Raw genomic sequence first — 19,749 nt, 5'->3', positions numbered from 1 at the left:
GTGTGATGTCACTAGGGGGAGTGGCCATGACATCAGGCGGGATCCCTGCGATCATACATCCTATCCCCTATCCTATGTGACATGCTAGTAGAAAGGTGATGAATGTCAACTCCTCCTGCTCCTCCAGAGGCTCAGAGGGGGAGATGACAACCCCATTCAATACCACCGTTAGATCCTAGGCTGGGATCAGTTGCAGAATATTGAGTTTTAGTCTAGAGCAGTTTTTCCCAACCAGGAAGCCTCCAGCTGTTGCAAAACTCCGCCAGGCATGAGAACTCTCCCATGGGGCCTCCTTCTTGCTAAATTACCATCTGTGCTGCTGTAGGATGTAAGGGAATCATTACTGTCTGATGATAATTTGTTTTCCCTTACTCCTAACAGCAGCTCACAAATACAGTGACCCCCCGACCTACGATGGCCCCGACATATGATCAAATCGACATACGATGGTCTCTCAGAGGCCATCGCAAGTCGATGTCAGCATCGACATACGATGCTTTTTTATGTCGGGGCCATCGCATTAAGTGCTATCCGGCAGCGCAAAATGCTTAAGCTGCTGCCGGATAGCAGCTTAATGTTCCACGTGTGGTGCGGTAAGTATTACTTAACCCTCCACGATGCTCCGGGGTGCCCTCCGGGTCCAGCGCTGGTCTTCCGGTGTTTTCTCGGCCCTCTCCGATGACGTCAATACGCTGCTTAGCACGTCATCCAATAGGAATGGTGTACGCAGCGGCGTAATAACGTCGCTACGCAGGCCTAGTAAGGCCTTGCAGAAGACAGAAGAGGACCGAAGAAGACAGTAGAGGACCGGAGAAGACAGCAGAGAACCGGAGAAGACAGCAGAGGACCGGAGAAGACAGCAGAGGACCGGAGAAGACAGCAGAGGACCGGAGAAGACAGCGGAGGACCGGAGAAGACAGCGGAGGACCGGAGAAGACAGCGGAGGACCGGAGAAGACAGCGGAGGACCGGAGAAGACAGCGGAGGACCGGAGAAGACAGAAGAGGACCGGAGAAGACAGCGGAGGACCGGAGAAGACAGCGGAGAGCCCAGCGGAGGCCCGGGGTCACCATCGGGAGCGGCGGGGACAGGTGAGTACAGCTTCCTATACTTTACATTGCACGAATCCCTCAACATACGATGGATTCCACAAACGATGGGTCATTTGGAACGAATTACCATCGTATGTTGAGGGACCACTGTACTGGATCCCTCCCTAGATAGTTTGAGTTCTTCTTTTTGTTTGCTACCCAGTGGCCTAAGGGTGATCTCCCTCTTTATAGGGAATGGGGGAGGCGTGTCTTGTGGTCCTACTAGTTTGCGGAGGATGAAATACCCATCTGTGCTGCTAAGACTAAAGGAAAACAAATTATTGTTAGAAATTGACGACTCTTAGAAGGTAAAAGAAGAACAAAAATCCCCCTGACATGAAGGGGTTAAATTTCTACATTTCCTCCTGTATCGGCTGCAACAAATCCTCCACAAAGAATCACAAATTTATAGATATAACAAGTGGGACGGAATCATACAGAATCATTGTGGAGAAAATGTCTCCTCAGATGTTTCCCCATATTATCTCCAGGAAATGGATTTTATTTTTCCGTAGAATCTGGTGCGATTTATAATGATCTCCTCTTCTTCCCTTCAGGTTTCTCCATCCCAGGATCCTCTGCTGATATCTTCTATATGAGAGAAGTTTCCTGATCAACCATGGAGAGAGACAGGAACAAGATGACCGACAGGATAATAGACCTCACCCTACAGATACTCTTCCGGCTTACTGGAGAGGTGAGGGATTCTGGGAGTGATGTCACATGACCTCATTATTATCTATGTAATAACAGATGGATATGACTGGAGAGGTGAGGGATTCTGGGAGTGATGTCACATGACCTCATTCTTATCTATGTAATAGATGGATATGACTGGAGAGGTGAGGGATTCTGGGAGTGATGTCACATGACCTCATTCTTATCTATGTAATAGATGGATATGACTGGAGAGGTGAGGGATTCTGGGAGTGATGTCACATGACCTCATTCTTATGTAAAAACAGATGGATATGACTGGAGAGGTGAGGGATTCTGGGAGTGATGTCACATGACCTCATTCTTATCTATGTAATAGATGGATATGACTGGAGAGGTGAGGGATTCTGGGAGTGATGTCACATGACCTCATTCTTATCTATGTAATAACAGATGGATATGACTGGAGAGGTGAGGGATTCTGGGAGTGATGTCACATGACCTCATTCTTATCTATGTAATAACAGATGGATATGACTGGAGAGGTGAGGGATTCTGGGAGTGATGTCACATGACCTCATTCTTATCTATGGAATAACAGATGGATATGACTGGGGAGGTGAGGGATTCTGGGAGTGATGTCACATGACCTCATTCTTATCTATGTAATAACAGATGGATATGACTGGAGAGGTGAGGGATTCTGGGAGTGATGTCACATGACCTCATTCTTATCTATGTAATAACAGATGGATATGACTGGAGAGGTGAGGGATTCTGGGAGTGATGTCACATGACCTCATTCTTATCTATGGAATAACAGATGGATATGACTGGGGAGGTGAGGGATTCTGGGAGTGATGTCACATGACCTCATTTTTATCTATGTAATAACAGATGGATATGACTGGAGAGGTGAGGGATTCTGGGAGTGATGTCACATGACCTCATTCTTATCTATGTAATAGATGGATATGACTGGAGAGGTGAGGGATTCTGGGAATGTATGTAGTGATATTAATGTGTCTCTCCATACACAGGATTACACAGTAATGAAGAAGTCCTCTAGTGGGCGCTGTCGGGCCCCTGTGTGTGAAGGATGGGGAAGAACCCTGAGCCCAATCCCGGGGCCCCCACCTCACCCCCTGATACATGAGGAAATGGATGAACAGAAGATCCTAGAACTGATCAACAAGATGATGGAGCTGCTGACTGGAGAGGTGACCCTGCTGGGAATGCTGGGACATTATACAGTAATGGAGGGGTCTGGTGATGACTGGAGAGGTGACACTGCTGGGACATTATACAGTAATGGAGGGGTCTGGTGATGACTGGAGAGGTGACCCTGCTGGGACATTATACAGTAATGGAGGGGTCTGGTGATGACTGGAGAGGTGACACTTCTGGGAATGCTGGGACATTATACAGTAATGGAGGGGTCTGGTGATGACTGGAGAGGTGACACTGCTGGGAATGCTGGGACATTATACAGTAATGGAGGGGTCTGGTGATGACTGGAGAGGTGACACTGCTGGGAATGCTGGGACATTATACAGTAATGGAGGGGTCTGGTGATGACTGGAGAGGTGACACTGCTGGGAATGCTGGGACATTATACAGTAATGGAGGGGTCTGGTGATGACTGGAGAGGTGACCCTGCTGGGAATGCTGGGACATTATACAGTAATGGAGGGGTCTGGTGATGACTGGAGAGGTGACACTGCTGGGAATGCTGAGACATTATACAGTAATGGAGGGGTCTGGTGATGACTGGAGAGGTGACACTGCTGGGAATGCTGGGACATTATACAGTAATGGAGGGGTCTGGTGATGACTGGAGAGGTGACCCTGCTGGGACATTATACAGTAATGGAGGGGTCTGGTGATGACTGGAGAGGTGACACTGCTGGGAATGCTGGGACATTATACAGTAATGGAGGGGTCTGGTGATGACTGGAGAGGTGACACTGCTGGGACATTATACAGTAATGGAGGGGTCTGGTGATGACTGGAGAGGTGACACTGCTGGGACATTATACAGTAATGGAGGGGTCTGGTGATGACTGGAGAGGTGACACTGCTGGGAATGCTGGGACATTATACAGTAATGGAGGGGTCTGGTGATGACTGGAGAGGTGACACTGCTGGGAATGCTGGGACATTATACAGTAATGGAGGGATCTGGTGATGACTGGAGAGGTGACACTGCTGGGACATTATACAGTAATGGAGGGGTCTGGTGATGACTGGAGAGGTGACACTGCTGGGAATGCTTGGACATTATACAGTAATGGAGGGGTCTGGTGATGACTGGAGAGTTCACACTGCTGGGAATGCTGGGACATTATACAGTAATGGAGGGGTCTGGTGATGACTGGAGAGGTGACACTGCTGGGAATGCTGGGACATTATACAGTAATGGAGGGGTCTGGTGATGACTGGAGAGGTGACACTGCTGGGACATTATACAGTAATGGAGGGGTCTGGTGATGACTGGAGAGGTGACCCTGCTGGGACATTATACAGTAATGGAGGGGTCTGGTGATGACTGGAGAGGTGACCCTGCTGGGAATGCTGGGACATTATACAGTAATGGAGGGGTCTGGTGATGACTGGAGAGGTGACACTGCTGGGAATGCTGGGACATTATACAGTAATGGAGGGGTCTGGTGATGATTGGAGAGGTGACACTGCTGGGAATGCTGGGACATTATACAGTAATGGAGGGGTCTGGTTATGACTGGAGAGGTGACACTGCTGGGAATGCTGGGACATTATACAGTAATGGAGGGGTCTGGTGATGACTGGAGAGGTGACACTGCTGGGAATGCTGGGACATTATACAGTAATGGAGGGGTCTGGTGATGACTGGAGAGGTGACACTGCTGGGACATTATACAGTAATGGAGGGGTCTGGTGATGACTGGAGAGGTGACACTGCTGGGAATGCTGGGACATTATACAGTAATGGAGGGGTCTGGTGATGACTGGAGAGGTGACACTGCTGGGAATGCTGGGACATTATACAGTAATGGAGGGGTCTGGTTATGACTGGAGAGGTGACACTGCTGGGAATGCTGGGACATTATACAGTAATGGAGGGGTCTGGTGATGACTGGAGAGGTGACACTGCTGGGAATGCTGGGACATTATACAGTAATGGAGGGGTCTGGTGATGACTGGAGAGGTGACACTGCTGGGAATGCTGGGACATTATACAGTAATGGAGGGGTCTGGTGATGACTGGAGAGGTGACACTGCTGGGACATTATACAGTAATGGAGGGGTCTGGTGATGACTGGAGAGGTGACACTGCTGGGAATGCTGGGACATTATACAGTAATGGAGGGGTCTGGTGATGACTGGAGAGGTGACACTGCTGGGACATTATACAGTAATGGAGGGGTCTGGTGAGGACTGGAGAGGTGACACTGCTGGGAATGCTGGGACATTATACAGTAATGGAGGGGTCTGGTTATGACTGGAGAGGTGACACTGCTGGGAATGCTGGGACATTATACAGTAATGGAGGGGTCTGGTGATGACTGGAGAGGTGACACTGCTGGGAATGCTGGGACATTATACAGTAATGGAGGGGTCTGGTGATGACTGGAGAGGTGACACTGCTGGGAATGCTGGGACATTATACAGTAATGGAGGGGTCTGGTGATGACTGGAGAGGTGACACTGCTGGGACATTATACAGTAATGGAGGGGTCTGGTGATGACTGGAGAGGTGACACTGCTGGGAATGCTGGGACATTATACAGTAATGGAGGGGTCTGGTGATGACTGGAGAGGTGACACTGCTGGGACATTATACAGTAATGGAGGGGTCTGGTGAGGACTGGAGAGGTGACACTGCTGGGAATGCTGGGACATTATACAGTAATGGAGGGGTCTGGTGATGACTGGAGAGGTGACACTGCTGGGAATGCTGGGACATTATACAGTAATGGAGGGGTCTGGTGGTGACTGGAGAGGTGACCCTGCTGGGACATTATACAGTAATGGAGGGGTCTGGTGATGACTGGAGAGGTGACACTGCTGGGAATGCTGGGACATTATACAGTAATGGAGGGGTCTGGTGATGACTGGAGAGGTGACACTGCTGGGAATGCTGGGACATTATACAGTAATGGAGGGGTCTGGTGATGACTGGAGAGGTGACACTGCTGGGAATGCTGGGACATTATACAGTAACACCACTGGAGGGGTCGGGGTGATGACTGTATCATTATGTGTCAGGTTCCTATAAGGTGTCAGGACGTGGCGGTGTATTTCTCCATGGAGGAGTGGGAGTATGTAGAAAGACACAAGGATCAGTACAAGGATCAGGTGATGATGGAGGATCAGCAGCCCCTCACATCAGCAGGTAAGAAGAGACGTATACACTGCTCAAAAAGATAAAGGGAACACTAAGAGAACACATCCTAGATCTGAATGAATGAACTAATCGTATGAAATACTTTCATCTTCACATAGTTGAATGTGCTGACAACAAAATCACACAAAAATGATCAATGAAAATCAAATGTATAAACATATGGAGTCACACTCAAAATCAAAGTGGAAAACCCCACTACAGGCTGATCCAACTTTATGTAATGTCCTTAAAACAAGTCACAATGAGGCTCAGTAGTGTGTGTGGCCTCCACGTTCCTGAATGACCTCCATACAACGCCTGGACATGCTCCTGATGAGGTGGCGGATGGTTTCCTGAGGGATGTCCTCCCAGACCTGGACTAAAGCATCCGCCAACTCCTGGACAGTCTGTGGTGGATGGAGCGAGACATGATGTCCCAGATGTGCTCAATCGGATTCAGGTCTTGGGAACGGGCGGCCAGTCCATAGCATCAATGCCTTCCTCTTGCAGGAACTGCTGACACACTCCAGCCACATGAGGTTTAGCATTGTCTTGAATTAGGAGGAACCCAGGGCCAACCGCACCAGCATATGGTCTCACAAGGGGTCTGTGGACGTCGGGCCCTCATACCACCCTCATGGAGTCTGTTTCTGACCATTTGAGTGGACACATGCACATTTGTGGCCTGCTGGAGGTCATTTTGCAGGGCTCTGGCAATGTTCCTCATTCTCCTCCTTGTACAAAGTCAGAGGTAGTGGTCCTGCTGCTGGGTTGTTTCCCTCCTATGGCCTCTTCCACGTCTCCTGAAGTACGGACCTGTCTCCTGGTAGCGCCTCCATGCTCTGCACACTACGCTGACAGACACAGCAAACCTTCTTGCCACAGCTCGCATTGATGTGCCATCCTGGATGAGCTGCACTACCTGAGCCACTTGTGTAGGTTGTAGACTCCGTCTCGTGCTACCACTAGAGTGAAAGCACTGCCAGCATTCAAAAGTGACCAAAACATCAGCCAGGAAGCATAGGAACTGAGAAGTGGTCTGTGGCCACCACCTGCAGAACCACTCCTTTATTGGGGGTGTCTTGCTAATTGCCTATAATTTCCACTTGTTGTCTGTTCCATTTGCACAACAGCATGTGAAATTGATTGTCAATCAGTGTTCTTCCTGAGTGGACAGTGGGATTTCACAGAAGTGTCATAGACTTGGAGTTACATTGTGTTGTTTAAGTGTTCCCTTTATTATTTTGAGCAGTGTATATATATATCACTCTCACCACTTAGTAACATAGAAATCTATCCAGCACGTGATGTATTCCTTCCCTGTGTGTTCCCTACAGATGGAGTCATGGATAGATATCCACCCGAGAGGTGTCCCCGTCCTCTGTATTCCCAGAACTGTCCAGAAAGTCTGATTAATATTAAGGTTGAGGTTAAAGTGGAATCAGAAGAGGAGACGGATTTCATGGTCGATCAGTGTAAGGAGGGGGAGACTTTCATTGTTTGTGACATAAAAGTCTGCTTTGTGAATTCCTGTAGATCCTCCACCCATCATCTGATCATCACATGTAAATTATCTGTATTAATTCCCTGTGTGTTCCCTACAGATGGAGTCATGGATAGATATCCACCCGAGAGGTGTCCCCGCCCTCTGTATTCCCAGGACTGTCCAGAGGGAAATGTCCCAGAGAAGCATCAGGTAGATGAGGCTGATCCTATCCCACATCTCTATAGGGGGGTCCTGCAGTCATAGATGTGGGGATAGATTTTGGGGGTCTCTGTTGCTCCTCCTGTCTGCTGTATTGTAGTGAATTGTTCTATATGTCACATCAGGGGGGAGATCTGACTAATAATAAAGTGGAGGATGAAGAAGAGAGGATGAGGGGCCATCACCCGTGTATGAGGGAAGTGAAGGAGGAAATTCCAGGAGGTGTTACCCCAGGTATGTAAGAATTCCAGGAGGTATTACCCCAGGTATGGAATAATTCCAGGAGGTGTTACCCCAGGTATTTAATAATTCCAGGAGGTGTTACCCCAGGTATATAATAATTCCAGGAGGTGTTACCCCAGGTATTTAATAATTCCAGGAGGTGTTACCCCAGGTATATAATAATTCCAGGAGGTGTTACCCCAGGTATATAATAATTCCAGGAGGTGTTACCCCAGGTGTGTAATAATTCCAGGAGGTGTTACCCCAGTTATGTAATAGTTATTTTTATTATGTTTACATATTTTTATATGGAAAAGGGGGGTGATATGAACTTTTAGGGTACGTTCACATGGGCGGATTTATTTGCAGGTTTCCCGCTGCGTATTTGAAAGAGGGCGGTCTCTTCTCAGCTGTCCACAGCAGATTTTCCGAGTCTGAAATTACGCTGCGGAAAATCCGCCGCAAGCCCCATTGAAGTCAGAAGGGTCTACGGCGGACTTTCCGCAGCGGAAATTCCGCTGCGGAAAATCTGCTGCGGACAGACCGCCCCCTTTCAAATACGCAGAGAAGAGACCGCCTCCTTTCAAATACGCAGCGGGAAACCTGCAAATAAATCCACCCGTGTGAACGTACTTCTAATATGGAAGGGGTTAATGGGTGTTTTTAAACTTTTTTTTTATATACACTTTTTTTTTAGGAGGAATCCTTTAGATTCCTCATACAGATAAATGCAGTTCTATTGAACTCTATTGATCTGTGTTCATTTGGTTGAGCCTGCTCAATCAAATGCAGATCTATGGGGGCAGCCATGGATGCAGAGGTAAGCCCTCAGCTGCCTCCACAGGGGATCGCCCCCTGCAATCGCACTGCGGGGGGGGGGGGGGGGGGGGGGCGGCGATCCACCCCACTAGACCACCAGGGATGGTTAAAAGATCACTTTGACAGCGGTGATCTAAAGGGTTAATAGCCGCCCATGGCGATCGCCGCATGCTGGGCTATTAGCGGTGGCCCCCAGCTACTGAAATCAGCCGGGGGCTGCCGAGTATGGAGCGGGCTCAAGTCAGGAGCCCAATCCATACACCCTGAGCACCAGTGTGAGGTGTAGACTTGTGTCCCATGCAAGCCTGCATCCGCTCCTGCACCTCACACCGGCATGATAAAAAAAAAAAAAGGGGGAAAGTCGCTCCGGGCCCTGCTTGCCCGATACAGGGCTAAATCTATGAAAAATTCACCTGCCCGGCGCCCGTAACTGCATGTCCCGGGTGTCGGGCGATAGGATTTCCACATCCCTGTATTTGTAACGGGTAGCCTCTAGCATTGCTTGAGTGCCTCTGCCTGTAGATGGTAATTACTCTCCCTACTGTTTATTCTTTTTAACCTCAAGAACTGTCCATAGGGGACTGCTGCTTTTGTGTGTTCTGGGTGATAGCTTTTAAAGTGTAACAGGGCGTTACACGCCGTTCGTTTTCATAAGTCCTGGGTCACAAGGGTCTCTCCTTTAAAGTGACACCAGGACTTCCAAAAATTCCAAACTTTTTGGACCCACCTTCCAAGTGAACTTCAAGTTATTACCAATGTTCAAGTGGGACACGAAATCAACAAAGGCCTTTTCAATGTCTACCCACACTATAAAAAGATCGTCTACGAATCGACGATAACAGGCAATATGCTTCAGGTGTGGATTTTCATTGGTAAATATAAACCTTTTTTTGAACGGCAGTAAAAGGATCCACAGAAATGGAGTCGGACGACTTGGTCAGTAACTTGGTGTAGGAGGTTGAAAGTGCTTTCACTGCGGGACGCCAGGACGCGGACCAGTTTTTTGCAGCATGCAATCAAAAAGACGCTTATCAAGTAATGAGCGCAAAAAATCTGGAGTTTTTAAGTACAGAATCTTGCCGAAAAGGAAACCAGACTCTTCCGGACCCTGAAATACTTAAATACATATGCTGCTTGTGGTCGAGTACCGCGAGGACTTAGAAATTACAAAGAACCGTCACAATACATGGATGGCCCTGAATTCATTGCAGACTGGTCTAAGATCCACCAGGACTACTCTTTAAATATGCTGCGTCTTATAATATCAGGCATGAAAAAGAATATGAAACAATTACAGAAGAACTAATGAAAGCTAGAACGGAGTTACGAGTACGATTAAATGAAACCCAATATGAATCGTTCTGTAAAAAAAAACAGAAAAGAAATTATCTACTATCCTAGCAACCATTAAGGATATCAAGCGGGATAAATTCCTGCGGGACAAGTCAGACTTCAATGAAGATAAAATCTTTTCCTCCGCCACCTCTAAAAAACGTCAAAGAAAAAATTAAGGATGGAGCAAAAGGACTGAATATTGGACAACAGAGTCTGAATCAAGCTCAGAGGAGCAAAGTGGTACCGGAAGGAAAAACGACAGGAACCTGCTGAAAGCAGTAAAACTAACAACATAAGTGCCCCTTTAGGAGGAAAAAAATTAGGCGGGGGAGGATAAGGAAACAGAGGGTTCAAGAGAAAATCAGTATCGTGGAAGTAGAAGAAAATGTAGAAGATCTTGTCGTTGTCAACCTGTCTGACTGTGTCCTGGATGTTGCTGTGATCTCTGTCTTGAAAAAGGGCTTAAACTTCTGTATAGCAGAGGATGAAGTCTCATTTGAAGTTGACCTTTTTAAGGCCCTTTGAAAATGAAGTCTATGTAAATTCTTTCATAATAAATCAAGCCTTCACATGAGATCTGAAGGAGAAATCCCGGTTAATATCGGACCTTTAGGTTTTTCTGTAATGAGTGAAGCCTCACAATCTGAATTAGATTGCCTCGAGGACATGGTGGACCTATTATCTGAAAATGACCCTATGCATAATTCTGATACTATTTATTTTCCTGAGTTTACAGGGGGGTAAAATCTACCTTTTGCCCCCAATCCAAACTGAAAACAGCATAGATGTTTTCCAAAAACGTGTCTTAGAGGACATAAGGACCCTCAAATATCCCCCCGCTTTATCGTCACGATGAAAAAAAGAGTATTATGTGACATAGGCTCTTCGGCAGTTAGGAGATAACAGTGCATATGAAAAATTAAAGTGTAATCCCTTACCTAAATTAACAGTTAAAGTACAAACCTTACTGAGACACAATATTGAAAATGGCATCTTATCAAAAAGAATGGCAGAGAAACCTTTTCCCTCCAATCCACGGGAAGCAAACTGGTATTTCCTACCAAAAATACACAAAACCTTGGTGTACCCACCTGGGAGACCTATTGTTTCAGGGGTGGGGACACTAATGGAGCCACTATCAAAGTTGATTGATTGGCTCTTACACCCTTTGCTCGCAGAGATACCCTCATTAGTCAAGGACACAAACGAGTTCCTCCTTACATTGGAAGGATTGAACTGGCCGAAAGACTGTATCGTCGTGTCCATAGATATAGAGAGTCTTTATGCGAGTATCTCGCAAGCCGGGAGTGTGGAGGTAATCAGGGATTTCTTGCAGAAGTCAGAAAAATTTCAAGGGTTCATTAGTTTTGTCTGTGATTCTCTGGAATTGATTTTTATAGGCAATTGCTTCAGGTTTGGGGACGAATGGTTTGTCCAAACAGGCGGCGTGGCAATGGGCACGCCATGGTGTGTAACCTTGCCAACTTATATGTTGCTGCCTTCGAAAAAAGGTTTGTATTTACCCATGAAAATCCACACCTGAAGCATATTGCCTGCTATTGTCGATTCGTAGACGATATTTTTATAGTGTGGGCAGACACTGAAAAAGCCTTTGTTGATTTTGTGTCCCACTTGAACATTGTTAATAACATGAACTTGAAGTTCACTTGGAAGGTGGGTCCAAAAAGCTTGGAATTTTTGGACGTCCTGGTGTCACTTGAAGGAGAGACCCTTGTGACCCAGGGCATCCGAAAACCCACAACGTGTAACGCCCTGTTACACCTTTAAAAGCTATCACCCAGAACACACAAAAGCAGTCCCCTATGGAAAGTTCTTGAGGTTAAAAAGAATAAACAGTAGGGAGAGTGATTACCATCTACAGGCAGAGGCACTCAAGCAACACTAGAGGCTACCCGTTACAAATACTAGAAAAGCAATGAGAAAAATCTAGTCGCAACGATCTGTTGCGAGGGATTAACAATAAAAAGAAGAAAAAGATTAAGAAGCAGGAAAGAGATTTGCTATACAAAAGGATAGATCACACTTTTGTTATTCATTTAATGATAGCCCAATGGCTGAAAGTATAAAAGAATCAATAAAAAAGAACTGGTTCCTAATACAGAACGACAGTGACCTGAGAGAATACACCGTCAGTAACCCCTTAATAACTTTCAAAAAATGCAAGAACATTAAGGATGTATTAGTGCAGAGTAAGTGTAAAGCAGACACTCATAAAGAAACTTGGCTGAATGAACCCTGGAGCCCAGGCAATCACAGGTGTGGAACCTATGACGGGTGCTCTTACATTAGTACGGATAAAAAAGGTGAAATTAGGGGTTGAAACAGTATTCTGTAGAGATAGCATGTGCTGCAGGAGTAAATATGTAGTCTACACCATAGTTGTCACGATTCGGCTGGCTGGAGGTGGATCCTCTGTGCCAGAGAGGGATTGGCGTGGACCGTGTTGGTGGACCGGTTCTAAGTTGCTACTGGTATTCACCAGAGCCCGCCGCAAAGCGGGATGGTCTTGCAGCGGCGGTAGCAACCAGGTCGTATCCACCAGCAACGGCTCAACCTCTCTGACTGCTGAAGATAGGCGCGGTACAAGGGAGTAGACAAGAGCAAGGTCGGACGTAGCAGAAGGTCAGGGCAGGCAGCAAGGATCGTAGTCAGGGGCAATGGCAGGAGGTCTGGAACACAGGCTAGGAACACACAAGGAAACGCTTTCACTGGCACAATGGCAACAAGATCCGGCGAGGGAGTGCAGGGGAAGTGAGGTATAAGTAGGGAGTGCACAGGTGAACACACTGATTAAGCCTGCTGCGCCAATCAGTGGCGCAGTGGCCCTTTAAATTGCAGAGACCCGGCGCGCGCGCGCCCTAAGGAGCGGGGTCGCGCGCGCCGGGACAAGACAGACGGGGAACGAGTCAGGTACGGGAGCCGGGATGCGCATCGCGAGCGGGCGCCTCCCGCATCGCGAATCGCATCCCGGCTGAGAGAGATATTGCAGCGCACCCGGTCAGCAGGTCTGACCGGTGCGCTGCAAATGCGAGGATGCTGCGAGCGCTCCGGGGAGGAGCGGGGACCCGGAGCTCTCGGCGTAACAATAGTCTATGAATGTAAAATGTTTTATGTAGGGTGCACTACCAGAGCCATGAATGTGCGGTTCAGGGAACACGTAAACTCTGTATAAACAGAAAAGGGTTCTCCAAGGTTGATCGCCCACATAAAAGTTAAAACACAACGGAAACGTTAAAGCTATTTCTTTTTTAGGACTAGAAAAAATAGAGTTCAGAAGAGGAATAGACAGAAAAAAAGCATTATTGCAGAGAGAAGGCAAGTGGATTATAAAGACAAGAGCGCAAGGTAGTTTCGGTCTGAATGACCGTTTAGACATGAGCTCGTTTGTGTAGGTTATGTACTGTCCTAAATGTCTCCGATTCATGTATAGAGAATGGTATGTATTTGCTGTTTACCAGGTTGTCCCTAAGGTGAACACCTCCCCATGTGACGTACCTGGTCAGCAAGTATTTTACCTGGCCTGCGTCACTAAGGAGGTGTGGTCTGGAGAAGCGCCGGGTGCGGCGCTAAATAGCCATCATGGCTCCTGGCATGTGCTGGTCCGTCGTATCAGCTGAATGTATTCCCTGCCTGGCGTCTCCACGAGTGTTATTCACTGAATAAATTCCTGATGGAAGAAATACCTATGTGAGCGCCCTCTTCTTTTCTTCACTTCTCTTGATGTATGGATTTGCGACTACGTACAAACGAAATGTGAAGGATTCCAGCTCACCACCTCGTTGTAGTGCACGGATCTGTGCCCGGCAGGACACCCCAACATAGAACAGAAGAACAATGATCCAGCACTTGAAATAACGAAAAAGCTTTATTGAAGATCACTGGACACAGGTAAAACCGAGCATACCATCAGATGCGTTTCGAGCGCATGCGCTCGAAACGCGTCTGATGGTATGGTCGGTTTTACCTGTGTCCAGTGATCTTCAATAATGGATTTGCAACTATTTTGTTTTCTCCGGCGAGCGTTACCTGACATCCACTCCACTGAGAAACACGAGTCTTGCTGTTGAAGCTAACTGCTAGTGCCGCTCGAAACGCGTCTGGTATGGTCGGTTTTACCTGTGTCCAGTGAAATTCAATAATGCATTTGCAACTATTTTGTGGGGAGAGCACCACTAGTTTTCTCCGGCGAGCGTTACCTGACATCCACTGCACTGAGAAACACGAGTCTTGCTGTTGAAGCTAACTGCTAGTGCCGCTCGAAACGCGTCTGATGGTATGGTCGGTTTTACCTGTGTCCAGTGATCTTCAATAATGGATTTGCAACTATTTTTGTGGGGAGAGCACCACTAGTTTTCTCCGGCGAGCGTTACCTGACATCCACTGCACTGAGTAACACGAGTCTTGCTGTTGAAGCGAACTGCTAGTGCCGACGTCTGTATCTTGCATGTGTCTGTCGCCCGTGTTATGTATAGTCAGGACCTGAGGGAGGTGACTGCACATAGAGATCCTCTCCAAGGTCATCTTTGGATCCGGTCCTGCTCCAGGTAAAACACTAGGTTCCGCAATAGTATTTGGGGCTCACCAGCTGCACTAACCTACCGGATCCACAATGGATGGTAATATGGGCCCCTGTGACACTTGTCTTCTGTCCTTGATACTGTAAATCCTCGGCCTAACAAAGACCCCCTAGAGATTTCATTATACATTTAAAACATGACTCAGCAGCCCCACCAAATATAGAGCATAGAACCCCGGCCGGTCCTGCACCGCCAGCCAGGATCAGGATTTTTTTTTGGGGGGGGGGGAAATCTGTAGAGAATGGCAGGAACACAGTGTCATCTGGTCAATACTTGTTTTCCTGAGCAAAGCACGCCATTGGGATTTTACAGTGTCTGCGAGTAGGAAAGCCTTATTCCATTCCTCAGGATTGGCTGAGGCTGCACACACCTCCCAGTTCTCAGCACTAAAGAGAGCATGACTCATTAGTGCAGGGCAGAAACCACATGGTCTGTGTCTCTCAGGATGGGGTGGGGGCTGCTTTCAGAGAGGGATTTGGACGGAGACAGAGTGGATGGCTGGATGATATCATTCCCTCACTTCATGCATATAGGTGACAAAGAGGCAAAACTGCTCTATATAGATAATTAATGATATTTATTCAAACTGCATAAATAACTGCATGTACGTTTCCAGCCTAATAAAATGTTAAACATTTCTCTGCTTAGTGATTTAAAATTAAAGTCTTAAAATTTATTTTTACTCAACAGAAAATTCCATTATGGATTCTGAAGGAAACTTCATGTTATCGCTAAATTTTAAAGTAGAAGCGGAAGATATGATGGAGCGCTCCTCAGGAGAAGACATCCTCACCCTTAATGTACATCCAGGACATCACAATACAGATCTATCATATATTAATCCCCCTGATCATGAAGAACATTCTCCTGAACACTTACAGACTGTTACCACAAGGACAGATCGGAAAGGCGGGAAAAGGCTTCAATGTGATGAATGTGGAAAACAGTTTTCAAGTAGATCACATCTTTTTACACACATAAGAATTCACACAGGAGAGAAACCGTATTCCTGTTCAGATTGTGAAAAACGCTTTAAAAGTAAATCGGAGCTCAATAAACATGAGAGAATTCACACAGGAGAGAAGCCATATTCGTGTTCAGAATGTGGGAAATGTTTTAGCCGAAAAAAATGTCTTGTTACACATGTGAGAATTCACACAGGAGAAAAGCCATATTCATGTTCAGAATGTGAAAACTGCTTTAAAAGTAAATCAGAGCTTCAGAGACATGAGAGAATTCACACAAGAGAGAAGCCATTTTCATGTTCAGAATGTGGAAAGTGTTTTGCAAATCAATCAAATCTTGCTACACATATGAGATGTCACACAGGAGAGAAGCCATATTCATGTTCAGAATGTGGGAAGTGTTTTACAGATAAATCTTCTTGTGTTAGACATGAGAGAAGTCACACGGGAGAGAAGCCATATTCATGTTCAGAATGTGGAAAATGTTTTACAGAAAGAGCAGTGCTTGTTAGACATGAAAGAATTCACACTGGAGAGAAGCCGTTCTCATGTTCAGAATGTGGAAAATGTTTTACAGATAAAGGGTCGCTTGTTAAACACGAGAGAATTCACACAGGAGAGAAGCCGTATTCATGTTCAGTATGTGGGAGACGTTTTAGTCATAAAAAGCATCTTGTTCGCCATGAGAGAATTCACACAGGAGAGAAGCCATTTTCATGTTCAGAATGTGGGAAAAGCTTTACACAAAAATCAACTCTTGTGAAACACATGCGACTTCACACAGGAGAAAAGCCTTATTCATGTTCAGAATGTGAAAACTGCTTTAAAAGTAAATCAGAGCTTCAGAGACATGAGAGAATTCACACAAGAGAGAAGCCATTTTCATGTTCAGAATGTGGAAAGTGTTTTGCAAATCAATCAAATCTTGCTACACATATGAGATGTCACACAGGAGAGAAGCCATATTCATGTTCAGAATGTGGGAAGTGTTTTACAGATAAATCTTCTTGTGTTAGACATGAGAGAAGTCACACGGGAGAGAAGCCATATTCATGTTCAGAATGTGGAAAATGTTTTACAGAAAGAGCAGTGCTTGTTAGACATGAAAGAATTCACACTGGCGAGAAGCCGTTCTCATGTTCAGAATGTGGAAAATGTTTTACAGATAAAGGGTCGCTTGTTAAACACGAGATAATTCACACAGGAGAGAAGCCGTATTCATGTTCAGTATGTGGGAGACGTTTTAGTCATGAAAAGCATCTTGTTCGCCATGAGAGAATTCACACAGGAGAGAAGCCATTTTCATGTTCAGAATGTGGGAACTGTTTTACAACTAAAAAAAGTCTAGTCACACATGAGAAAAGTCACACAGGAAAGAAGCCACTTTGATGATCTATAGGAAGGAAATTGGATCTTGAAATTCAGAGAATTCACATTACTATTCCTGATGTGCCTGAATTGTGGCAGCACATGCGGCAAAATAATGTTGTGTCGAATTAATTACTAATTTATTTTTATGTTTGGGCCAGAAGGAATAGTTATGTGCACCACATTTGACACTCTTAATATTTACTTTGCGCAAACAAAACCAAGAAGAAATTGTTGTTTAAGTTGTGTTTAGGTTCTGCCGTGCCAAATCATGTTTATAAAGATTATTTAGTAATTAATAAAGTCATAATAAGCTCTCTGTAGCAATTATGTGTTTCCTTAATTTTTCTATTCGGCTTTACTTGAATTCATATAAATATTTGTTTGTTTTAGCTTTTTTTTTTTTTTTTTACACTCTTGTTTGTCTATAATACATTGTCATTATATTTTGTATTCAGGACTTTTTTCCCCCTTCTTATTCATCTCACATTATACCTTTTTATATATATTATTCTCATATAGTAGAATACTTCAGGTGCCCCTTGTAGTGTAATTTTGGTCCACACACTGTAAAGAGGTCATTGTTTGCCTATCCTGTCTTGTGTTTCTTTGGTCAATGAGGGGTCGCTTTTACGTCCACACCCTGACAGGGTAAACCGGCCTTATCTTATACCAGGACCACGGTGTAGCCCCCGGTATTCTATGCCACCGAGATGTGATGTTACATGTCTATATTATATATGAAACAAATTCTTCTCCACTGTATTCACTAAGGAAAATGAAATGCCAGGTGAAATACAGTGTGATAAGGTAAACTCCCCAGTACAGGTCACCTGTCTAACCCAGGAAGAAGTACAGGTCACCTGTCTAACCCAGGAAGAAGTACAGTGACGCCTACAAAAAATCAAAATAGACAAATTACCAGGTCCAGATGGCATTCACCCCCGTGTTCTAAAGGAATTAAGTAATGTAATAGACAGACCCCTATTTTTAATATTCAGGGACTCTATAGTGACAGGAACTGTTCCCCAGGACTGGGGCATGGCAAATTGAGTGCCAATATTTAAGAAGGGGTCAAAAGGTGACCCCGGGAATTATAGACCTGTTAGCTTAACCTCGGTTGTATGTAAATTGTTTGAGGGTTCCCTAAGGGATGCTATTTTGGAATATCTTGATACAAATAAATGTATGACCCCGTATCAGCATGGCTTTATGAGGGATCGGTCCTGTCAAACTAACCTGATCAGCTTTTACGAGGAGGTGAGCTCCAGACTGGACCAGGGGCAATCGCTGGATGTTGCATATCTGGATTTTTCCAAAGCATTTGATACGGTTCCACATAAAAGGTTGGTGCATAAAATGAGAAGGATTGGGCTGGAGGAGAACGTGTGTAAGTGGGTAAGTAACTTGCTCAATGATAGGAAACAGAGGGTGGTTATTAATGGTACTTATTCTGATTGGGTGACTGTTACTAGTGGGGTACCACAGGGGTCCATCTTGGGTTCTGTCCTATTTAATATATTCATTAATGACCTTGCAGAGGGGTTGAATAGTAAAGTAACAATTTTTGCAGATGACACTAAACTCTGTAAAGCGGTAAACACTATAGAGGACAGTGCACTGTTGCAAATGGATCTGGATAGGTTGGAAGTTTGGGCTGGGAAGTGGCAAATGAGGTTCAACACTGATAAATGTAAGGTAATGCACATGGGGAGGAAAAATCCGGGCTGGGATTATGTATTAAATTGGAGAACACTTGGGACGACTGACATGGAAAAGGACTTGGGAGTTTTAGTTAACAGTAAATTTAGCTGTAGTGACCAGTGTCAGGCAGCTGCTGCCAAGGGTAATAAAATCATGGGGTGCATCAATAGGGGCATAGATGCCCACGACAAGGAAATAATTCTACCACTGTACAAATCACTAGTCAGACCACACATAGAATACTGTGTACAGTACTGGGCACCAGTGTACAAGAAAGATATAGTGGAGCTGGAGAGGGTTCAAAGACGGGCAACCAGGGTAATACGGGGAATGGGAGGACTACAGTACCCAGAAAGATTATCAGAATTAGGGTTATTTAGTTTAGAAAAAAGAAGGCTTAGGGGAGACCTAATAACTATGTATAAATATATCAGGGGACAGTACAGAGATCTCTCCCATTATCTATTTATACCCAGGACTGTATCTATAACAAGGGGCATCCTCTACGTCTAGAGGAAAGAAGGTTTCTACACCAGCACAGACGGGGGTTCTTTACTGTAAGAGCAGTGAGACTGTGGAATTCTCTCCCGGAGGAGGTGGTCATGGTGAACTCTGTAATAGAGTTCTAAAAGGGTCTGGATGCATTTTTGGAGAGTAATAACATTACTGGTTAAACCTTGCAAACACTCCACCCTATGGGTCTTAATGAAGCCACTGAAGTAATATGCTGAAAATCCTGCAGTCTTTGGGGACCTTTACCCTTTGTCACCTCAACTAGGAACATCTCCACTGCCCTGACTATAATTATACTACGCCGGCCTACCCACCATAAGATATAATTTTTCTCTTTTGGGTATTCCAGAAAACAAATGAGGGGGTCCTGTTTCTGTTGGAGCTCGAGCGGTTGTGTTTGGTGCCCC

The 19,749-nt window shown here is 45.6% G+C and overlaps 1 protein-coding gene across 1 annotated transcript in view; it reads left to right on the top strand.

Moving 5' to 3' along the window:
* LOC130295939 (zinc finger protein 160-like) overlaps window positions 1-17,440 on the top strand; it is a 115,581-nt gene extending 98,141 nt beyond the window's left edge. Inside the window, exons 9-15 of the mRNA XM_056547326.1 lie at window positions 2,794-2,967; window positions 5,996-6,122; window positions 7,451-7,588; window positions 7,718-7,809; window positions 7,944-8,052; window positions 13,468-13,560; window positions 15,483-17,440. Of these exons, the coding sequence (XP_056403301.1) occupies window positions 2,794-2,967; window positions 5,996-6,122; window positions 7,451-7,588; window positions 7,718-7,809; window positions 7,944-8,052; window positions 13,468-13,560; window positions 15,483-17,146 (2,397 nt within the window). The 3' untranslated portion in view covers window positions 17,147-17,440. The remainder of the gene's footprint in view (window positions 1-2,793; window positions 2,968-5,995; window positions 6,123-7,450; window positions 7,589-7,717; window positions 7,810-7,943; window positions 8,053-13,467; window positions 13,561-15,482) is intronic.
* The last annotated feature ends 2,309 nt before the right edge of the window (window positions 17,441-19,749 follow it).

The sequence above is a fragment of the Hyla sarda genome, chromosome 1 (assembly GCF_029499605.1).
Source record: "Hyla sarda isolate aHylSar1 chromosome 1, aHylSar1.hap1, whole genome shotgun sequence".
NCBI lineage: Eukaryota > Metazoa > Chordata > Amphibia > Anura > Hylidae > Hyla > Hyla sarda.
This window is presented reverse-complemented; position numbering and strand designations above follow the sequence as displayed.